Here is a 17,783-nt window from a genome sequence, read left to right as displayed (position 1 = left end):
AGAAGTCACTCGGCCAGGATCATATCGTCTCACTCAGATGGATGCACTACACGACGGTTGATCTTTAGCGACCCTTATTTGGGACCAACGGTTGGTTGCTAAAAGTTATGGACCGACGGTTGGTCGCTAAATACGTTTATAGCGACGGTCTGTGGGTCGCTAAAAGTCTAGAAATTTAACGACTTATGGTCGGTCGCTATAGAGGTAAGGGTGTGACTGATGGTGAGTCGCTATAGGGGTACGTGATTTTTGTGTTTCTTATTTACTCACCAAAGCCCATCTAAAGGCTCACTAAACAAACAAACGAAACCCTATTCCACACGCGCAGCCGCCGTCACTTCTCCCATGGCCGCCCCCTCCCTCAGCCGTGGCGGGTGCCGCCGCCACCTCACCCTTGTGCTCGCCGAGCTCGCCCTCAGCCCTGTCGTGCCCCTGCGCTCGGTCCTCATTGGTTCCGGGGGAGGTGACGGAGCGGCGGCGGAAGAATTATCCCCGTCACCGTCTATCTCCTCTCGGCTCTCACCGTCTCGCGCCATCGAACACCCGCCTTCCAGGGCGAGCAGACGTTGCCGGGCTCGTCTCCGGTGTTCGGCGTTGGAGTGGTACCGATCTATCCTTGGGTGCCAGCTTCCCCCTTCCTGCTAAGTCCAACACCCCAACCCCTCGCCCTTCCCTGCTCGACAGCCACGTCCCTGGTCTTCCAAGGCCGCGCCCTCACCTCCTTCCCATGGTGAGCTCGCCCATGGCGGCTTTCCCCGCTCGGCGTACTCCCCTCTGCAGGAGCTCGCCCTCAAACTCCCTGCCTGCTCGAGCTCGCCGAGGCCGCGACCTCGCCGAATCGCGCAGCCCCTGCTCTCCTTCCCCAGCCGCGCTTAGCCTAGCCTCCCTCCTGGCTCCCTGCTCTTTTCCATCGCCGAGGATTTGGCCAGCGCTATCCCTACTCGCCTCTACCCTGCTGCTCCCCTATGTGTTGTGCGATGGGGAATTTTTAGTTGCGGCAATCGCTATCTGAACCTCCAATGTCCATGTTATTTTGGTGTGCAATTTCAGGTACTCTGCAAGCAATTGTTTGTTCTGTTCCTGCTCTAGTTCTTTGCTGCATTTTCTGAATTAGGGAGCAAATTGGGAATTAGAACAGCAAATGAGTAACTCCAGAGAGCTGTCTCTTTTGAGGTTTTATTTTGACCAGGTTTAGAAAATCAGATTATTGCAATTGCAAGTGGAGGGGAAGACTGCACCATTCGTCTATGGTCTATGAGTACGAGGGCGAAAAATCACCCACTAATAGCAACATTTCATGGGCATGAAAAGACACTGTCTTTTTTATCTATTGCGTGGTACGCACTGTCAAACTATCTGAATGAAGCTCACTATACTATTACAATGTGTATAATGCTGCTATCCAGCACATACATGTTCTAGCACTCTGCTTCAAGTAATAATTTTCATATAATTTTATTATCATAATAGTTGCCTGCAGCATATGTATCTTACTTCTCACTGCTTCATGTACCATTATATGTTGAAGGAGAAAAGCCACTCATAGTATGCTATGACATCTTTATAACATTGTCATTAAAACGAATTTCTAGTTTGAACCCTTCTTTTTCTTTCCTTTTATCTTTCAGGCATAAATCGTCCCTGTTGGTGAGCTGTTCCAAAGACTCAAAGGTAATGGGACCATCTGTCGCAAATGTATCTGACATGCCACGATAAGACAAAAAAATAAAGATAATTTTGTCAATGACTATATCTTCTATTCTTTTTGACTGGCTTTACCTTATGGTCTCGGAGAGTGGTTTGATGCTGATGCAAGTCCCTTTTTCCTTAGTAACCATGTTACATTTTTTCATGCTTATATGTTGCATCAGGTTAAAGTTTGGGACACAGTGGCTCCTTCGAGTGGTTCATCATCATGTGTAGGCAGTGCTCACCTCAACTCAAACGGGCCACCAATTGCTATGAAATGCCATGAATCCCTTTGCTATATCGCTGCTGGAGCTGAAGTGACAGCGATTGACTTGAGGACAATGAAGAAGGCTTCTGTCCTTGCACTCCAGAACCACAGAATGCTTTCTTGTGAGATGATGCCTTCTGAATGGTTAATATGTACTGGCACGAAAGACAGGTAAGCTCGTAAAATCCTTGCGAGCACCTAACTTCATCTATTCCTGCAGCTTTGATCGAGATCATTAGGCCTAAACCACTACCTGTCATTGTTTGTTGACCAGGGCTCTTCTATGGGACACCCGCAAGGCTCAGGAACTCCCAAACACAGTGGCAGAGATGCAATCGAACGGCCCGGTGACATTGCTTCACTTGGACCAATACAAGGTGGTGACCGGAGTGCCGTCGGACGGCCAGGTCCACGTCTAGGAAACACGGACGGGGGACTCACTGAACTCGTTGGGTTGTGGCGAACCTTCGAGACTGGGCGTGCGGAGCAGGGTGTCGGCCATGGCCGTGGACGGGTGCAGGATCGCCATGGCGGGCAGCTCTCCGGAAGGCTGCATGCTGCACTACCGTGACTTCGCGACGGCTTCTGCCCCTGTAGTGTCCTTGCCAGGCAAGGAGAAGGAGGTCTCCAGGTTCTAGTGTGTTATTCAAGTAGGTGTGGTCCTTTTAGCTCATCTAATTGGTAATATGTATGCTGTGTTATATTAGATGGTTTTAACTCTACTTTAAGATAAGGTGTTAGTAATATTTGAAGTACTAAGCACATGATAGTTGTAGAAGCCAAATAGGAGCTAAATTGAATGTATTGTTGTTTAGAGCTACAAGTACAGTTTTAATTGCGCAGCTAATTTAACAAAGTAAGCCATGTTTTCTGTAGAAATGCTATAAAGGAAACTTGTAGATAACTTCTTTATCTCACTTGTGTAAAAATTTCATGACCATAAGCTTAGCAGTTTAGAAGTTATGCTTATCTGAAGTTCAGTATCTGAATCTGTCCAGATTCTGTACAGATTTCGAAAATGACCTTGTTTGCCCAAGTTAAACTGAGAATCAGCCCTTAGTAATTATAGAAGAATTGTATTACTTTTCTTAAGCTTTCCAACAAATTTTAGAGCATCCTTTTTGGTGATCTAGAGATCAAGTTACAGCTGTTGGAAATGTGATGTCTGAATCTGTCAAAAATCTGGACAGCAATGTTTGTTTGTATTAACTGACTTCGATACACATTGAATCACCTTGAGAAGATTATAAATGAATTGTAGATAATTCTATTACCTTTCTAAAAAGTCTAGGATCACCTGAATTGGTTGCCTAAAACTCCAGTTATGGATTTTTGAAGTACGTAGTCGAATTCTGTCCAAATCTGGACATCATTATCGTTTAATACTGATTGACCTTTCTAAGTGTCTAATCTCATGGTGGTGATAATACAAAAGTTATAGAGGACTTCATAAGCTTTCCAGAAAGTCCTAGTTTACTATTTTTGGATGGATATTTTGTGAATTATGAGCAAAACAATTGAATACTGTGCTGCTGTCCAGAAATTCTGCAAGTGTTAAATTGTTGATTTCTGAAGTTACTTTTGTTTGGCTAATTTTCAGATCTGCACCTTCTATGGCTGTAGTGGGTTGAGCTAATTGTATTGGCTAATATAGTGCTAATAATAGTGTTAGTCCGTTGACATGGTGCTCTAGTCCATGAGCTTAAGACTTGTGTGTAATCTTAGGATTGTTCGATGCTTGAGTTAGATCTATTTAAGTATAAAAGATGCGCTTGTAGTACTTAGTAGTATTTTCACATCTAATGTGCTCATAGAAGTTGTGATGACTTGTTTTAAGTATTTATCCTCTTTAGTATATGATTCAAGTTACTTGGACAAGGTGGTTTAGAGAACGTGATCATTGCGCTTGGTTGTGTATCTCTATCTAATGCCTGGTTGTGAATGTTTGTGATGTCTTGCTTGAAGTGTTTTCCCCTCTTTAGTATAGGTTATTTATCATTTGCTATTCATGTCCTTACTCATATGCATTACTGTATATCATCTAGGTACCCTAGTTGATCACTTGGACAAGGCATAAGGCTGAAGTTGGTGCATAAGGCTGCAACACCGTCTAGTGGAGGTAGATAAGGCATCAAAACTGTATTTTTATTTGCAAACGTAGCAACAATATACTAATTTGATGTACTTTTTTCTAGGGTGTTCTGGACAAAGAAAGCTTGTACCTTAAAACAGTAGGATACAAGAAGCTGGAGTGGTTGTCTGAAGGCTTTTGAACTGCTTGAAGCATTAGTGTAGCTTTGGTGCTTTTGTGACTGATCAACTCTGGAGCAGCTAGAGTGATGTAGTTGTGGGCTTTTGAACAATAGCTGGAGTGATATGAAACATTAGTGATGTAGTTGTGGGCTTTTGAACCGCTTCAAGCTGGAGTGATGTCGCTGTGGTGCTTTTGTGACTGATCATCTCTGGAGCTTTTGTGAATGATCTAGCTAGCTATCTGTAAATGATCTAGTTGTGAATGATATTATAATTGTGATGCTTTTGTGAATATATAATTGTGGTGCTTTTGTGTTTATGTGATGGATCTATGACTGTGGTATACTGATTAATTGTGTATGTCTTTATGATTTGTGTATAAAAATCTGTGATTTGTGGTGCTTAATTAAATGTATATTATTATTAATAGCAACTGTAAAAAGGGCAACTTTCTGTTGGTTGCTAAATGTATAGTATGATGACTTACGGTTGGTTGCTAAATCTATAGTACAACAACCCACGGTTGGTCGCTAAATATACAATATTAGCAACAGACGGTCGGTCGCTAAAAAGATGTCGGTCGCTAAAGCCTTTAGCGACGGCACTTACAGCGACCATCCTTATGGGTCGCTAAAAGTTTTTAGCGACCAACCGTAGGTCGCTGAAGGCCGTTTTAGCAACCAACCGTAGGTCGCTGTAAGTGAACCGTCGTGTAGTGATGGCACAGAAGTCGGGAACTCCTGGAACATAGAACACCTCAGGAAGTTTTATCCCTAGCTGAATTTCAAAAGCTATCGGGACGACGATGTACTCTGTAAAATGGAAATATGTCATCAATAAAAAAGGGCTTCAAAGATACTCAGTTTGTTCATGATTGACTAGCATTCTTACTTAACTCGGGGTGACCACTATGCCCTGCTAACGGAGCAATCGGCTTAAGTCGGCAATGACTTAAGGTGGTGCAACATGCTCGCGCTTACTTAACTCGGGGTGACCACTATGCCCTGCTAACGGAGCAATCGGCTTAAGTCGGCAACGACTTAAGGCGGTGCAACATGCTCGCGCTTACTTAACTCGGGGTGACCACTATGCCCTGCTAACGGAGCAATCGGCTTAAGTCGGCGACGACTTAAGGCGGTGCAACATGCTCGCGCTTACTTAACTCAGGGTGACCACTATGCCCTGCTAATGGAGCAATCGGCTTAAGTCGATAACGACCTAAGGCGGTGCAACAAGCTCGCGCTTACTCAACTCGGGGTGACCACTATGCCCTGCTAACAGAGCAACCGGCTAAAGTCAGCAGTGACTTAAGTCGGCGCAACATGCTCACGCCTACGCAATTCAGGGTGACCACTACGCCCTATTAACAGAAACAATCGACTTAAGTCAGCAGCGACTTAAGGCGATCTGACGTGATTACAATTACTCATATAAGGATGATTTCTATATCCCGCAAACAAGTTTCAAAACCATCACACATCATTTTACCACTGCGAATTTATGAACTGATGAATTCTGAAACAATATGAGAATAACAATATCGTCCAAGTACTGAAATGACGTCTTTTAACAAATGTCTGACCATGCTAACCGCGCGCTCAAAGCACGCAAAATGTTTCTCTATTTTGTGATATTTTTCTCAGGAGCAATCGATGAGGAAGGGCGGCTCGAGGAATCAGGGGCAGCATTCACGTCAGCCCTTATATCTTCGGGAACAACCACGCCGGGCCTCCTCATCAAGATTCGCCCCGCCCGAATAGCCTTGTCCATGGCTCTGTCACGCTGGGCCCTGAGGGTAACGGAAGTTTCTTCAGCAACCTTAGCAGCCAGCCGAGCAGTTTCTAACTCCTGGGCGACGGATTTCTTGGAAGCTCAGAGTTCTTTGATGGTAGCGTCCTTCGCTGATATCAGCTGCTTGAGCCGGGTCACCTCATCCGTGGATTCCAGCAGCCTACAGCGTTGGTTGTCTAACTCTTCCATGGTGAAACGATGACTCCTCTCCAGGATGGTCAGCGAGTTGCTAGAATCGCGATACAATCTGTCGAGACTGTCACGAGAAGCAGCAAGGATACGTTTTTCTTCCTACAAACAAAAGTCAACTCCCTCAAAAAACAAGCAAGTAATAGGAGCACAACAAGGCAAAGCACAGTTTCATAAATCACCTTTTCAGAATTGAGCTGAGCGTGAAGAGAAGAACTCAATGCATTGGCGTCATCTAAGGCAGCAGAGACCTGAGCTAGTTCAGTCTAACTTTGAGAGTACTTTTCCTCGAAGTCAGTGCACCGCTGGACCAATTCAGCCTGATCTCGGGAATGTTTTTCCTCAAGAGTGGAAATCTGCCGAGTCATTCCTAGCAGGAGACAATCAAACAAAAAGGGGTCAGAATGTAAAGCAGTCTACAGTGAAGACAAAGAGAAGCAAAAAAGCACTAACCAGCGTTGGTCGCCTCCAATTCAGAGACACGATGTTGAAGTGACACTGGATTCCAACATGCAAGAGATGAAGCTACTTCTGGGACAGAAGCACCCTGTAACCTCAACTGGCTAGCCATCCCATCCACCAAAGCCTGATGAGGAGAACAGATGAGTGTAATGACAGCAGTTCATGCAGTGTAAAAACCAAGCTAAAATACATCACAGTACCTGGAGGTTGGAAAAGAACGAAGGGATCCCCAAATCAGGAGAGATCAATTGATAACCGGGCGTAAGGCCACCACCCAAAGCAGCTTGCAACGAACCAGCAGGAATCAGCTCGGTGCCATCAACAGAGCCCAACACTCGGTCAGCGGGGGCGCTACCCTCTAAAGCGACTCCCTGGCCCAAGGCTTGGGCTACCACCATACAGCCGGAGTGTGGAGGCGATCCTGCATGAACGTCCATGGAAGTACAAGAGGGAGACGCCGCTCGGACATCCTCGGGGGCTGGGTCATAGTTTGCACTGCCCACTTGAGCCGGATCATCCCCGGCAGCACCCTCGGGGGCTGGGCAGTGGCTTGCACTTCCCACCCGAACCAAGTCATCCCCGACAACATTCTCGGGGGCTGGGCACGTGTCAACACCATCCTTGGGGTCCAAGTTCTCTGCGGGAGCCACCTCTAAGGCTGATGGGCCCTCAGTTACTTCCATGGGACCAGGACGATCCAAGTCAGTCTCCTGACCCTCGAGATCGCGCTCCAAGGTCGACGAGGCACGGGATGACCTCAACCCAGCATCAAGCACATCAGCACAAACCTCCATCACACCATCATCTACTGGCTCCGATAACAAATCCTCTGGAACCATATCCTCAAGAGTCTGATCAAAGTTGGCCAGGGACAGTTCTTGCAGACTAATGAGAGCAGACAAAGCAGGAGAAGGAACTCCACTACTTTCACCGCTAGCGATGAACTGCCGACTGTTTTTCCGAGTCAAAGGAACTTCATCTTCTTCCTCCTCGTCGTCCACATTAGCAACACAGGCAGCACCCCCATTGGGATCAACAACAGATGGAGCACCCACATTGGGATCAGCAACAGAAGGGGCACACCCATTGGGATCAGCAACAGAAGGAGCACCCACATTGGGATCAGCAGCAGATTGGGTACACCCATTGGGGTCAGTGTCAATAAATTCAGTTACGGGCATTTCTTCAGCAGCAGGAACCGAAGTACCAGCGTCCCGATCCAAACTGGATACTCGCCGGAGGCGTCTCCTTTTCTTTTTCTGCTCATCAGCAGAAGGATCAGGCTGATTGGCTTGGCAAGGGCGCCTCGGGCGAGTACTGGCAGGCTTCTGAGTATCCAAAGTTGTATCAGCCTCTGGGAGGGGCGCCACTACCAATGCCCCAGCAGGAGCAGCATCAGAAGAGTCCTCAGCCAGCAAATCAAGCATAGCGCTTATCTCTGCATCGCTAGGGTTCAGGGGCACCTCAAAATGGACCTGCCGTTCATCATCGGGAATCTCCCCGAGCGAGGCAACCAAGGCATTAACTTCTTCAGCAGAGGGTCGCACTCTAAGGCCCAAACTGCCATCAGTGACAGGTGGATTCGACACAAAAAGGGTGAAGGCTTTGGGAGGAGGCAGGTTCCAGGCCGAGTATGCCACTGGGGCACCAACATTTGACACCTTGCCTCTAAGGATCATCTCAAGTCGGTTCACCAAGTCTGCAGAGGGAATTCTTCTGTTGGTAACCCGAGTTGAGTCGGCTAGGCCTCGATACAGATAAGCCGGGTACGCCCTGTCTTTCAACGGCTGAATATTCTTGAAGACAAAGTCAGCAACCACAGCTTCAGCAGTTAGACCCCTCTCTTTCAGCAATCCAACTTCAGCCAGCAAAGCACCTGCCTCAGCTACCTCCTGGTCTGTGGGAGACTCGGTCCAGCTTGGGGTGCGAACATCCGGCTGTCTTCCCGACCGGGGGGGAGAGAGTTTCCATAATTCTCAACTATGAACCACTCCAAGTGTCATCCCTTGATACTGTCTTTGAGAGGGATTTCGAGATACTCGGTCTTCCTCCCGCGGCGCATCTCCAAGCTAGCACCCCCAACCAACTGATGTTGTCCCCCGGCCATCCCAGGCGACAGTGATACAAGTACTTCCACAACCCGAAATGTGGCAGCACGCCAAGAAAGGCTTCGCATAAATGAACGAAAATGGAGATTTGTAGGATAGAATTGGGATTCAGATGGGTCAAGTTAAGATGGTAGAAATCAAGGAGGCCGCGGAAAAAGGGAGAAATAGGAAGACCGAGGCCGCGGAGAAGGAAAGGAGCATAAACCATGGACTCATGGGTATCCTCAGTTGGGACGGTAACCCCATGGCAAATCCGCCAAGAACAGAGTTCCCGCGGAGGAAGAACCTCGATGGACACGAGGTGGAGAAGTTCGGGCTCAGAGATGACAGACATGTGGTTACCTGCGAAAGGCAACTGGCTGTTGGGGTCGATTGGAGGAATCACCACGACAGACGAACTCGAGGCCTTCCTCTTGGGCGCCATCTCGATTCTACCGGCGAGCAGAGTGGGAGGCGAATTGCAGAGAGGATTCGGAAGCAAAAAAGCAAGAACTAGGGCACAGAAAGCAGAGGCGGCTAAAAGCGCAGCACTTATGGGATATTCTCGAGCCAGACACCGTTTCAAAAAGCGCCCAGTCAGCACCCGGCAGTTATTTCCAAAACACCGGCGTGCCACGTGATCACCCGGCAGTTATTTCTAGAACACCGGTGCGCCACATCATCACTCGGCTATTATCCTCAAAGTGGCCCACGCAGCCCGCTATCACTCGGCGTTACCTCTAAAACGCTGACGTCGCCCTCAGGTCACTCGGTGTTACTTCTAAAACGCTGACGTCATCTTCAAGTCGCTCGGCGTTACCTCTAAAACACTGACGTCGCCCTCAGGTCACTCGGTGTTACTTCTAAAACGCTGACGTCGTCTTCAAGTCGCTCGGCGTTACCTCTAAAACGCTGACATCGCCTTCAAGTCGCTCGGCGTTACCTCTAAAACGCTGATGTCGCCCTCCAGTCGCTCGGCGTTACCTCTAAAACGCTGATGTTGCCCTCCAGTCGCTCGGCGTTACCTCTAAAACGCCGACATCGTCTTCAAGTCACTCGACAGCTACCCCTAAAAGCATCGATATGATGCCCGAGTTATTCACTTACTATTCCAAGGAAATCAACTTCACGAAAAAGGCGGGAAGATAAATGATTCAAGAACTTTTGAGTTATGAATATCGAAGAGCAATCATCACAGAGAAGCTAACTTCATTTCTTCATTAAAGGGAAGATATCATACTTACAAATCAACTCATTATGAGTTGATACTTCCCTATTACTACTACTACATTACATTACATTACTGCTACTACTACACTACACTATACTACTCTACACTACTAAATACTACTACATTATTCTAACTATACTATACTAACATCTAAAGGACCAGTGGCATCTAGCCACTGGCCCTGTTGCTGCCGCCGCCACTGCCGCCCTGTTGCTGCCCCTGCTGCTGCCGCCACCGCCGCTACCGCCCCTGCTGCCGCCGCCGTCACCGTCCTTGCTGCCGCTGCTGCCACCCCTGCCGCTGCCGTCACCGTCACCGCCGCCACCGCCTTCGTCGCCGTCCTCGTCCTCGCCGCCACCGTCCGAGTCCTCCTCATCCGAGGAGTACTCCGACTCATCCGAGCCCTCGAGCCCGGAGCGCTTGACGGCCCGGATGTACGTCCAGACCTCCGCCGCGAGCCCCTAGGAGTCGTCTGAGTCGTCAGACGACTCACGCAGGGGGATGGGAGCCCGAGACCCCTCAGACTCAGAGGAGAACTCCTCCTCTGAGTATTCCGAGTCACCAAAATCCTCCGATGGAGGAGTTGGCTCACGCTTGCGCTTGTTGTTCTTGCCCATGGTGGAAGCGAAAGGGAGAGAAGAAAAGCAAGCAACAGAGAACAACAAGAGATGTGAAAAAGCCGGAGAGACAACGGCATTATTTATAGAAGGAGAAGGCAACCGCTCACCTCCAACCGCGGTCACTGAACAGTCGCAAAGCATTCAATAAGCACTTCAACCCGTCTGAAGACACGTCAGGCGCCTGACGCCGTTTCACGCAACACAACACCCATTGGGACTCCAGTCAACAGCGCGGAGGATATGATTACACCCGCCGTCACATCACATTACTACTCAGAAGCAGCCGGCTAAAACACTCAGCGTACCAAGCCGTCCCTTGCCCACACCCATTGGGGGGGACGCCTAGGAATTATCAGTATATTTTTCAAAACGGTCACATCTGTGCAGGGCATGCAGTGAATACCTCAAGACAAAAATGAGATATCAGTAAGGATCAGAGGAAAGCCAAATATAGCCAGTGAAGTACAAAATATGGCCGACAGAAGCGACGTGAAGACTAGACAGAGAACGTCCATCAAATGTCCAATCAGTCACAGAGCAAATAAATTACACCACCTAGCAAAATATGGATGGATTGCGAACTCGGCTGCAAAAGACAAAATACATGCTGACCTCTGAAGCGTAATATTGATGACATAATGCTGACCTCCAAAGCATAATGCGGATGGCATCATGCCGATTTTTACAAGCAGAAAGGATAATCTTCAGCAAAAAGACACAAAAGGAAGACCTTCGAATGGATTATCCTCAAAAATCCACTTGAAGGTCGGGGGCTACACCCATTGGGTGCACCTTCGGTGCACCCCATGGATCATCATTCCGAGCCAAGATAGTGTCGACTTCTAAGGCATGGGACAAGATTAAGACAAGGCTGGCCCTCAATCAAAACGCAGGAGTAAAAATGGAAATAATTTCTGGTGAAGACCTTCGAGTAGATTATTTTCTAAAATCTACTCGAAGCTCGGGGGCTACACCCATTGGGTGCACCTCCGGTGCACCCAATGAAGTTCAGGGTCCTACAAAACGAAATGCCGACCTCTAAGGCACAAGCACGAAACAAATCTTCGGTTTACGAGTGATCAAAGCAGGAGGAGACAGTAAGAAGTCGTTTTCTTCAAATCGCCTGCAAGCTGGACCTGGGATCTTTGGGCTGATTACCTCTAAATTAACCCAAAGATCGGGGGCTTGTGGGGGACAGATATCCCCCGGGTCCACTAAAAGAGTAAAAGACCTCACGAAAGGCCCAAGGGCCCATTAAATCGTAAGGTCATTCTTTCATGGGCCTGGGAAGGGACAACCAGCAAAGCAGATCGACATGAGGCCGGATTGATGCCAGCCCGGATGGCCCACAACGTCGAGCGAGCGACCACAACAGAGATCCGACTTTCCCGCGCTAGAGCCCCCATGCAACGGAGCCAGGCGAGGATAGGTCGGCAGAACTACAGGGAGATAAACTCAAACAGTTCACTATCCTTTAGTTACACATTGTTATCATATCCACGTGTATTGCCCCACGGTCGAGTATATAAGGCCTAGGGGGTACCCCTTCAGATCGATCGACCCTATTACTTAGCCACCCACTTCAACTCTCTGCATTCTCAATTCAGAGAGCTCTCTTGTAACCTCATTCACCCAACATACTCACCAGGACGTAGGGTGTTACGCATCTCTAAGCGGCCCGAACCTGTAAACATTGTCCACTGTCCCTCGTGCAACTGGCACGAACCATTTTGCTACAGTCGTCGACACCGTCCTACTCCTAAAAACACCTTGAGGGGCAACCCCGGGTGTGCGGTCGGACCCAAAACACCGACACCTTCCTCTCTCCCGCACCTAACTCCGATCATCCCCTCCCTCTTTGGTCTCTCCGGGATGACGCCATCCCCTCAAACATATGTGGATGTGGATCGAGCCCCTACCCCGACAATGGGAATGTCCCTAGCCATTGCGTCGGGACCTTGGCCGCCACATGGGCGAGAGCAGGTCTACCTTCATGGGTGAGCATACATATATACTACTCGAGTCACGGTCGTTTTCACTGGCATAAGCACGGGCGCTCGATCATTCTGCTCGGGAGTTGAGTCCGCCACTAATTGTAAATATTTGGTATCGATTATAGATTTTTGGCAGTGAATCTGATTTATGATGCTAAACCAAATATAACCCTAAAACAAATGTCAAATATAGATTCTTCGTAGCATGATATTTTGGTTACATGAATGACAATAATATAGAAAATCTAGGATAGAAGGTGATTATAAATTGAATTAGAGGAATCTAGAGATTTTTAGAAATTTATTATACCGTTGTATCTGTTTGGTTGAGGTTCTAAATTTTTTGGAGTGAATTTGCTTAAGAAAGATGAACCAGACATACTTATACATTACACTTTCTAATAGAAATAGATTTTATAAATATAAAATCCTCCACTGGGCAAAGATGGGAGAAAGCTAGTCTATGCGGCGCGCCTTGCACGTGATATTAAATTTAAATATAAAATATTATTATGAATATACAAAAAGTAACTTAGGTTTATTCGGTTCCACCGAGTAAAGTTTAGTTCGTGGCACATCAAATGCTCGAATATCCATTATGAATATTAAATATAGGTTTAATTAGATTTATAAATTAGTCTCGTCTTTTAGTCTATATCTATGTAATTAGTTATATAATTAGATTATAATTTTATATCCAAAATTATCAGTCAAACATTCGATGTGATATGGCTAAACTTTAGTTGGGTGGAACCAAACACCTCCTTAGTTTAAGAACCATAGTTTAAAAGGAGTCTATATCGTTGCTAGCAAGACAGTCTTTTGAGTGTCACATGATGGTACCCATTGAAAGTTTAAGTCCATTCAAATATGAACATGAAACTATTATACCACTCAAATCAGTGGCGGACGCAGGACAAAAATTCATGGGGGGCCAAAAAGTCCACATAAAAGCCATAGTTTTCTAGTTCGCCAAGCCTGCCGACCGCAGGGGACAAGTCATATCGTTGCGGCGAGGAAGATCTAACTTGTCGAGTGGATCGACGTCACGATAAAAACCGGATAGGGGACGGAGGCGCCAGAAAGGGACGAAGTCGGGTGGCGTCGCATCGGGAATGGGTCGGCGACGGAAACGGGGCAGCGAGCAGACTGGTTTTGGTGGTGTCGAGAAGATTAGGGTCAGACCCGTAGATGCAAGGACTGGACCGAGAGAATCCGACGAGTAGGCTCATAATATGGTTTGTTTTAGGCCATGTTCTAAACCTTTAGAGTTAACTATTAACTGGTTTTAGCTAGGTTGGGGCATCTAACAACTAATACTACTTATCTGAACAATTAGTTGATCCATTCTAAACCTATCGGCTAATTTTAGCAACTAAGTATTAGTTTTAGAGATTTAGAACAAGACTTTATACTATCTAAAACTTTGATTTTTTTATACTTAATACTAAATAATCATTAGGCATAAAAGGGTGTACAAAATTGAGGGGGGCAATGACCCACTTTGCCCCCCTTTGGATTCGCCTCTGACTCAAATCTGGCTGATAAAAACAAAACGATTTGTAAGTACAACCTGTTGTAATAACCGCATGCAGCTTAGGGTGGTAATGGGTTCTATGTTTTGCACTATAAAATTTAAGGATCAGATCGAACAAGCTTTATTTCTATTTATTTTTAATTAAAATTAGTTAAGGCTCAATTAAATTGTGTAAAAAAATTTGGATCGTGGCGTTACATGTAGTTGTAGCAACCGTGTATCAGAAAAATAGCCGGTAATTATATACATGAAAATTCTCACAACATATGTATGCTTGTAGAAATAAGCAAAAAAAGGGACATTGGAAAATATGTTAACAATATATTTAGTAGGTGAAAAGACGTAAATATATTGAGAAAGTAATAAAAAAAGGCCAGCTGACCAATAGAAGAATGACGTACGTGGGCCTCCACTTGAGCGTTTATGGCTGCGGGATAAATAAACGCCGGCCGACCAATAGAAATCTAACAGCTGCTATTAAAAAGGGTGACGTGGCGCTTTTACCGTAGAAAAATAAAATACTCTCACGTGGCCGGAGGTACGGACTCGGAGTCACGGGCCCAGACCAGAATATAACCCAACCGGCTCCTCCCTTGCTTCTCAATTCTCATCTCACCAGTCATCTCGTCCTAGCCAGGCTTCCCTTGCCCTAGGATTGCGCCGCCGCCGATCCAACCGGCTTCTCCCCGCCCGACGGCCGCGATGTACAACGGCATCGGGCTGCAGACCGCGCGGGGGTCGGGCACCAACGGGTACGCGCAGAGCAACAAGTTCTTCGTCAAGCCCCGCTCCACATCCGGCGGGGGTCCGGGCGGGCCCCACAGGCCGCTGCGCTCCGACGCCGCCGGCGCGGATGGCGGCGGGACGCGCAAGCCCAACAAGGAGATCCTCGAGCACGACCGCAAGCGCCAAGTCGAGCTCAAGCTGCTCGTGCTCAGGGACGCGCTCGAGGAGCACGGCTACACCGAAGACGAGATCGAGGAGCGCGTCGCGGAGGCGCGCAAGGCCTCGGAGGCAGAGGCGGCCGCGGCCGTGGCTGCGGAGGAGGCAGGGAGCGGTCGTGGCGCCGGGCGACCGCCTCTGTCTGGCAGAGGGTATGGATCTGTTGGCGTCATTTAGGTTTCAGATTGCCGCAGATAAGGCCAGATGTCGATTATCTATCCAGACCTGGATGTAGTGGCTTCTAGTACGTATATTAGTATGGGAGACTTCTCCAGTGAAATCACACGGACGATAATACATAGATGTCTTAAAGAGGAATCCCATATTCGAATTGTAGGTTCTGTTTATATGTTCGGCATTTGTGTATCTTTTGGATCGTAAAATCATTTATCAGTCTCAAGCTTTACTTTCAGTTCTAGCTTTGGATGTGGATAGTTTACTGCATGCCATGATTTCATGCATTCTTGTGCAAATGTGAGAAAGTCTGCATGCCATGATTTAGAGCTTTTCTAAGGAATCAAAGCCAAGCATCCGTGGTCATCTCTACAACATTGATTTGATGAATTGATGTCCTACGAAAAGCTTGGTCAATGGGAACATAGTTTGCAGCTATTGTGGATGATGAAAAAAAAAGTGGACTGAAAATATCTGTAGTGTCTTAGAATCAATGTGTGATAGGTGATTATGAGGTTGCTGGCTAGCTAAAAGTTGCTCTTAAAGTGTACTACCGCATGATTAATCAAAGGTGCTCGCCTGACAGTCTGACACATTCACACATTCATCTGTTATACGAGCTTGCATCTAGGGATCTCTTTGGACTGAAATAGATGATATATTAGAGGTAATACTTCCCTATTTTTTGTTATTTTATCTCTGTTCCATAGCAAAGACTAGAATCACATTGGAGTTTTTGTATCTATTAAGACTCTAAGGGTAGGCTGCCCCATTCCTGGTTCTGCCATTCCCATTCCGAACTCTTGTGTCCTGACCCGTTTCCCATTCCCAATTGTGTCCCTCCCCGCACTGTCTTTCTCATTTCCTCTCCCCGCAAAGCTCATTCCCATTCCCACGTGCATCCCACGCCTAGCTAAAATTAAATTAAAAAAATACAAATATGGCCCCAATGGGATTCGAACCCGCGACCTTTCAAGTAAATGTGCTCGTAGCTACCACTACACCACATGTGTGTTTATGTTAATATTTGTTACAATAAAAATATCTACTACATCTCTCCCAAAGCCCACGTGCTACCCTTACACAATGTGTATTAGTAGATAATTATCAATGAGATTCTCGAATTATATTTTTGGATGGAGAGAGTAGTATTTAAAGAAGAGCCTTGCATGCAACTTCTTTTGTTTGAATAAGTTTTCAACTTAAATTCCTTTTTTATATGTGTGACATTTATTCTCCGTAATATTTTATCCATGGATCTAACTTGTGAGTCATTTTTATAAACTAACGCCAAAAATGAATCCATGTTTCTTACTTGGAAACCGCGAACAAACACCACTGGCAGGAGGCGCTCGCGTTGGCGTCGCTCATCGACGATGAGAAGAAGCTTGGCAACTACCAGTTCGACCTCTGGAAGCAGTCCTACTTGGCCGCATGCGTCGCTATGTTCGGCAAGCTCCGGCGCAGCCGTCGCTTGGACGCGGTCCAGAGCGGCTACACCGCTGTCCATATTCAAACGAGGGACCTCATAGTCGTTGCCAACGCCGGCGACTCTCGGGTTGTTCTGGGCACCGCATCCGATGACGGCGCCGTCACACCATCTAGCTCATCATCCACCTGAAGCTCAACCGGCCACGTAAGTCGCTACTGACTGGCCATAAATTCTTGTGCGCTGGGACGACGGTTGTTGTTGATGTTGTGTGAGTGTCCTCGAACAAGATGTATGTAGAGGAGTAGCACATCTGGAGGTGCAACGGCTAGGTGTACTACCTCGCTGATGAGCCCGGGGTGCACTTCGTTTAGCAGCCCAGCCAAAAGTCATCGGTACTCGCCATGTCACGCGCGTTCGACGACTACTATATCAAAGACTGTGGCATCATCTTAGCGACAGAGGTGACGCAGAGGAGGACCGACAACAATGACCACTTGTCATCGCCGAGGTAGCTTTTGTGCTGGCCTGCCTTTAATTCTCTTCGCAAACGCACACACTTGCCTTTTTATTTAAGCAAACATGTATGGTTGTGCGTGCCTGATGACTGACGATGTACGAGAGAACTTCTACCGATAGGTGTGGCACGTGCTCTCCAATGATGAGACCATGCAAATCATGGTATATATCGAAGTCTGTATGATACTGATGGTTGTAATGTAGTAGTGAAACAGTTAAATTAAAATAACAAAATTTATATATGGCTAGGATCACAAATGAATTATGAAACATTTTCTTATAACAATATAAGACACATTACATATATAAGTTATCATGGTATTGTGTGTTTCCGTTGCAACGCACGGGGCACTCATCTAGTTTCTTATTAGGGCTAGTTTGAGAACTCTATTTTTGTAAGGGATTTTCTATTTTCCAAGAAAAAATAAACTAATTTCACTTGCAAAATAAAAATCCCTTGTGAAAATGGGTTTCCAAACTAGCCCTTTGACGTGTTTTTCCAGTTTTTCTTGGTCATATGAATGCCTTGTGATAGCACGTCCACGTCACTGCCTTCATTCTTTAGCTTCCGATCGGCTACAGCAGCTTCCTCCGGATA

At 46.8% G+C, this 17,783-nt stretch overlaps 1 protein-coding gene and 1 pseudogene across 1 annotated transcript; both read left to right on the top strand.

Annotated features, from left to right (window-relative positions):
* The first annotated feature begins 345 nt into the window (after nucleotides 1-345).
* On the top strand, nucleotides 346-2,595 carry LOC103654763 (pleiotropic regulator 1-like; annotated as a pseudogene).
* A 12,128-nt stretch (nucleotides 2,596-14,723) lies between these two features.
* Nucleotides 14,724-15,449, top strand: LOC100278881 (Cwf21). The gene is given in 1 exon segment (NM_001152014.2): nucleotides 14,724-15,449. A coding segment is annotated over 1 exon segment (417 nt). The 5' UTR covers nucleotides 14,724-14,823; the 3' UTR covers nucleotides 15,241-15,449.
* Nucleotides 15,450-17,783: the final 2,334 nt, after the last annotated feature.

The sequence above is a fragment of the Zea mays genome, chromosome 4, assembly GCF_902167145.1.
Source record: "Zea mays cultivar B73 chromosome 4, Zm-B73-REFERENCE-NAM-5.0, whole genome shotgun sequence".
Classification (NCBI taxonomy): domain Eukaryota; kingdom Viridiplantae; phylum Streptophyta; class Magnoliopsida; order Poales; family Poaceae; genus Zea; species Zea mays.
Note: the sequence above shows the minus strand (reverse complement) of the source record. Positions and strands in the feature narration are given on the sequence as shown.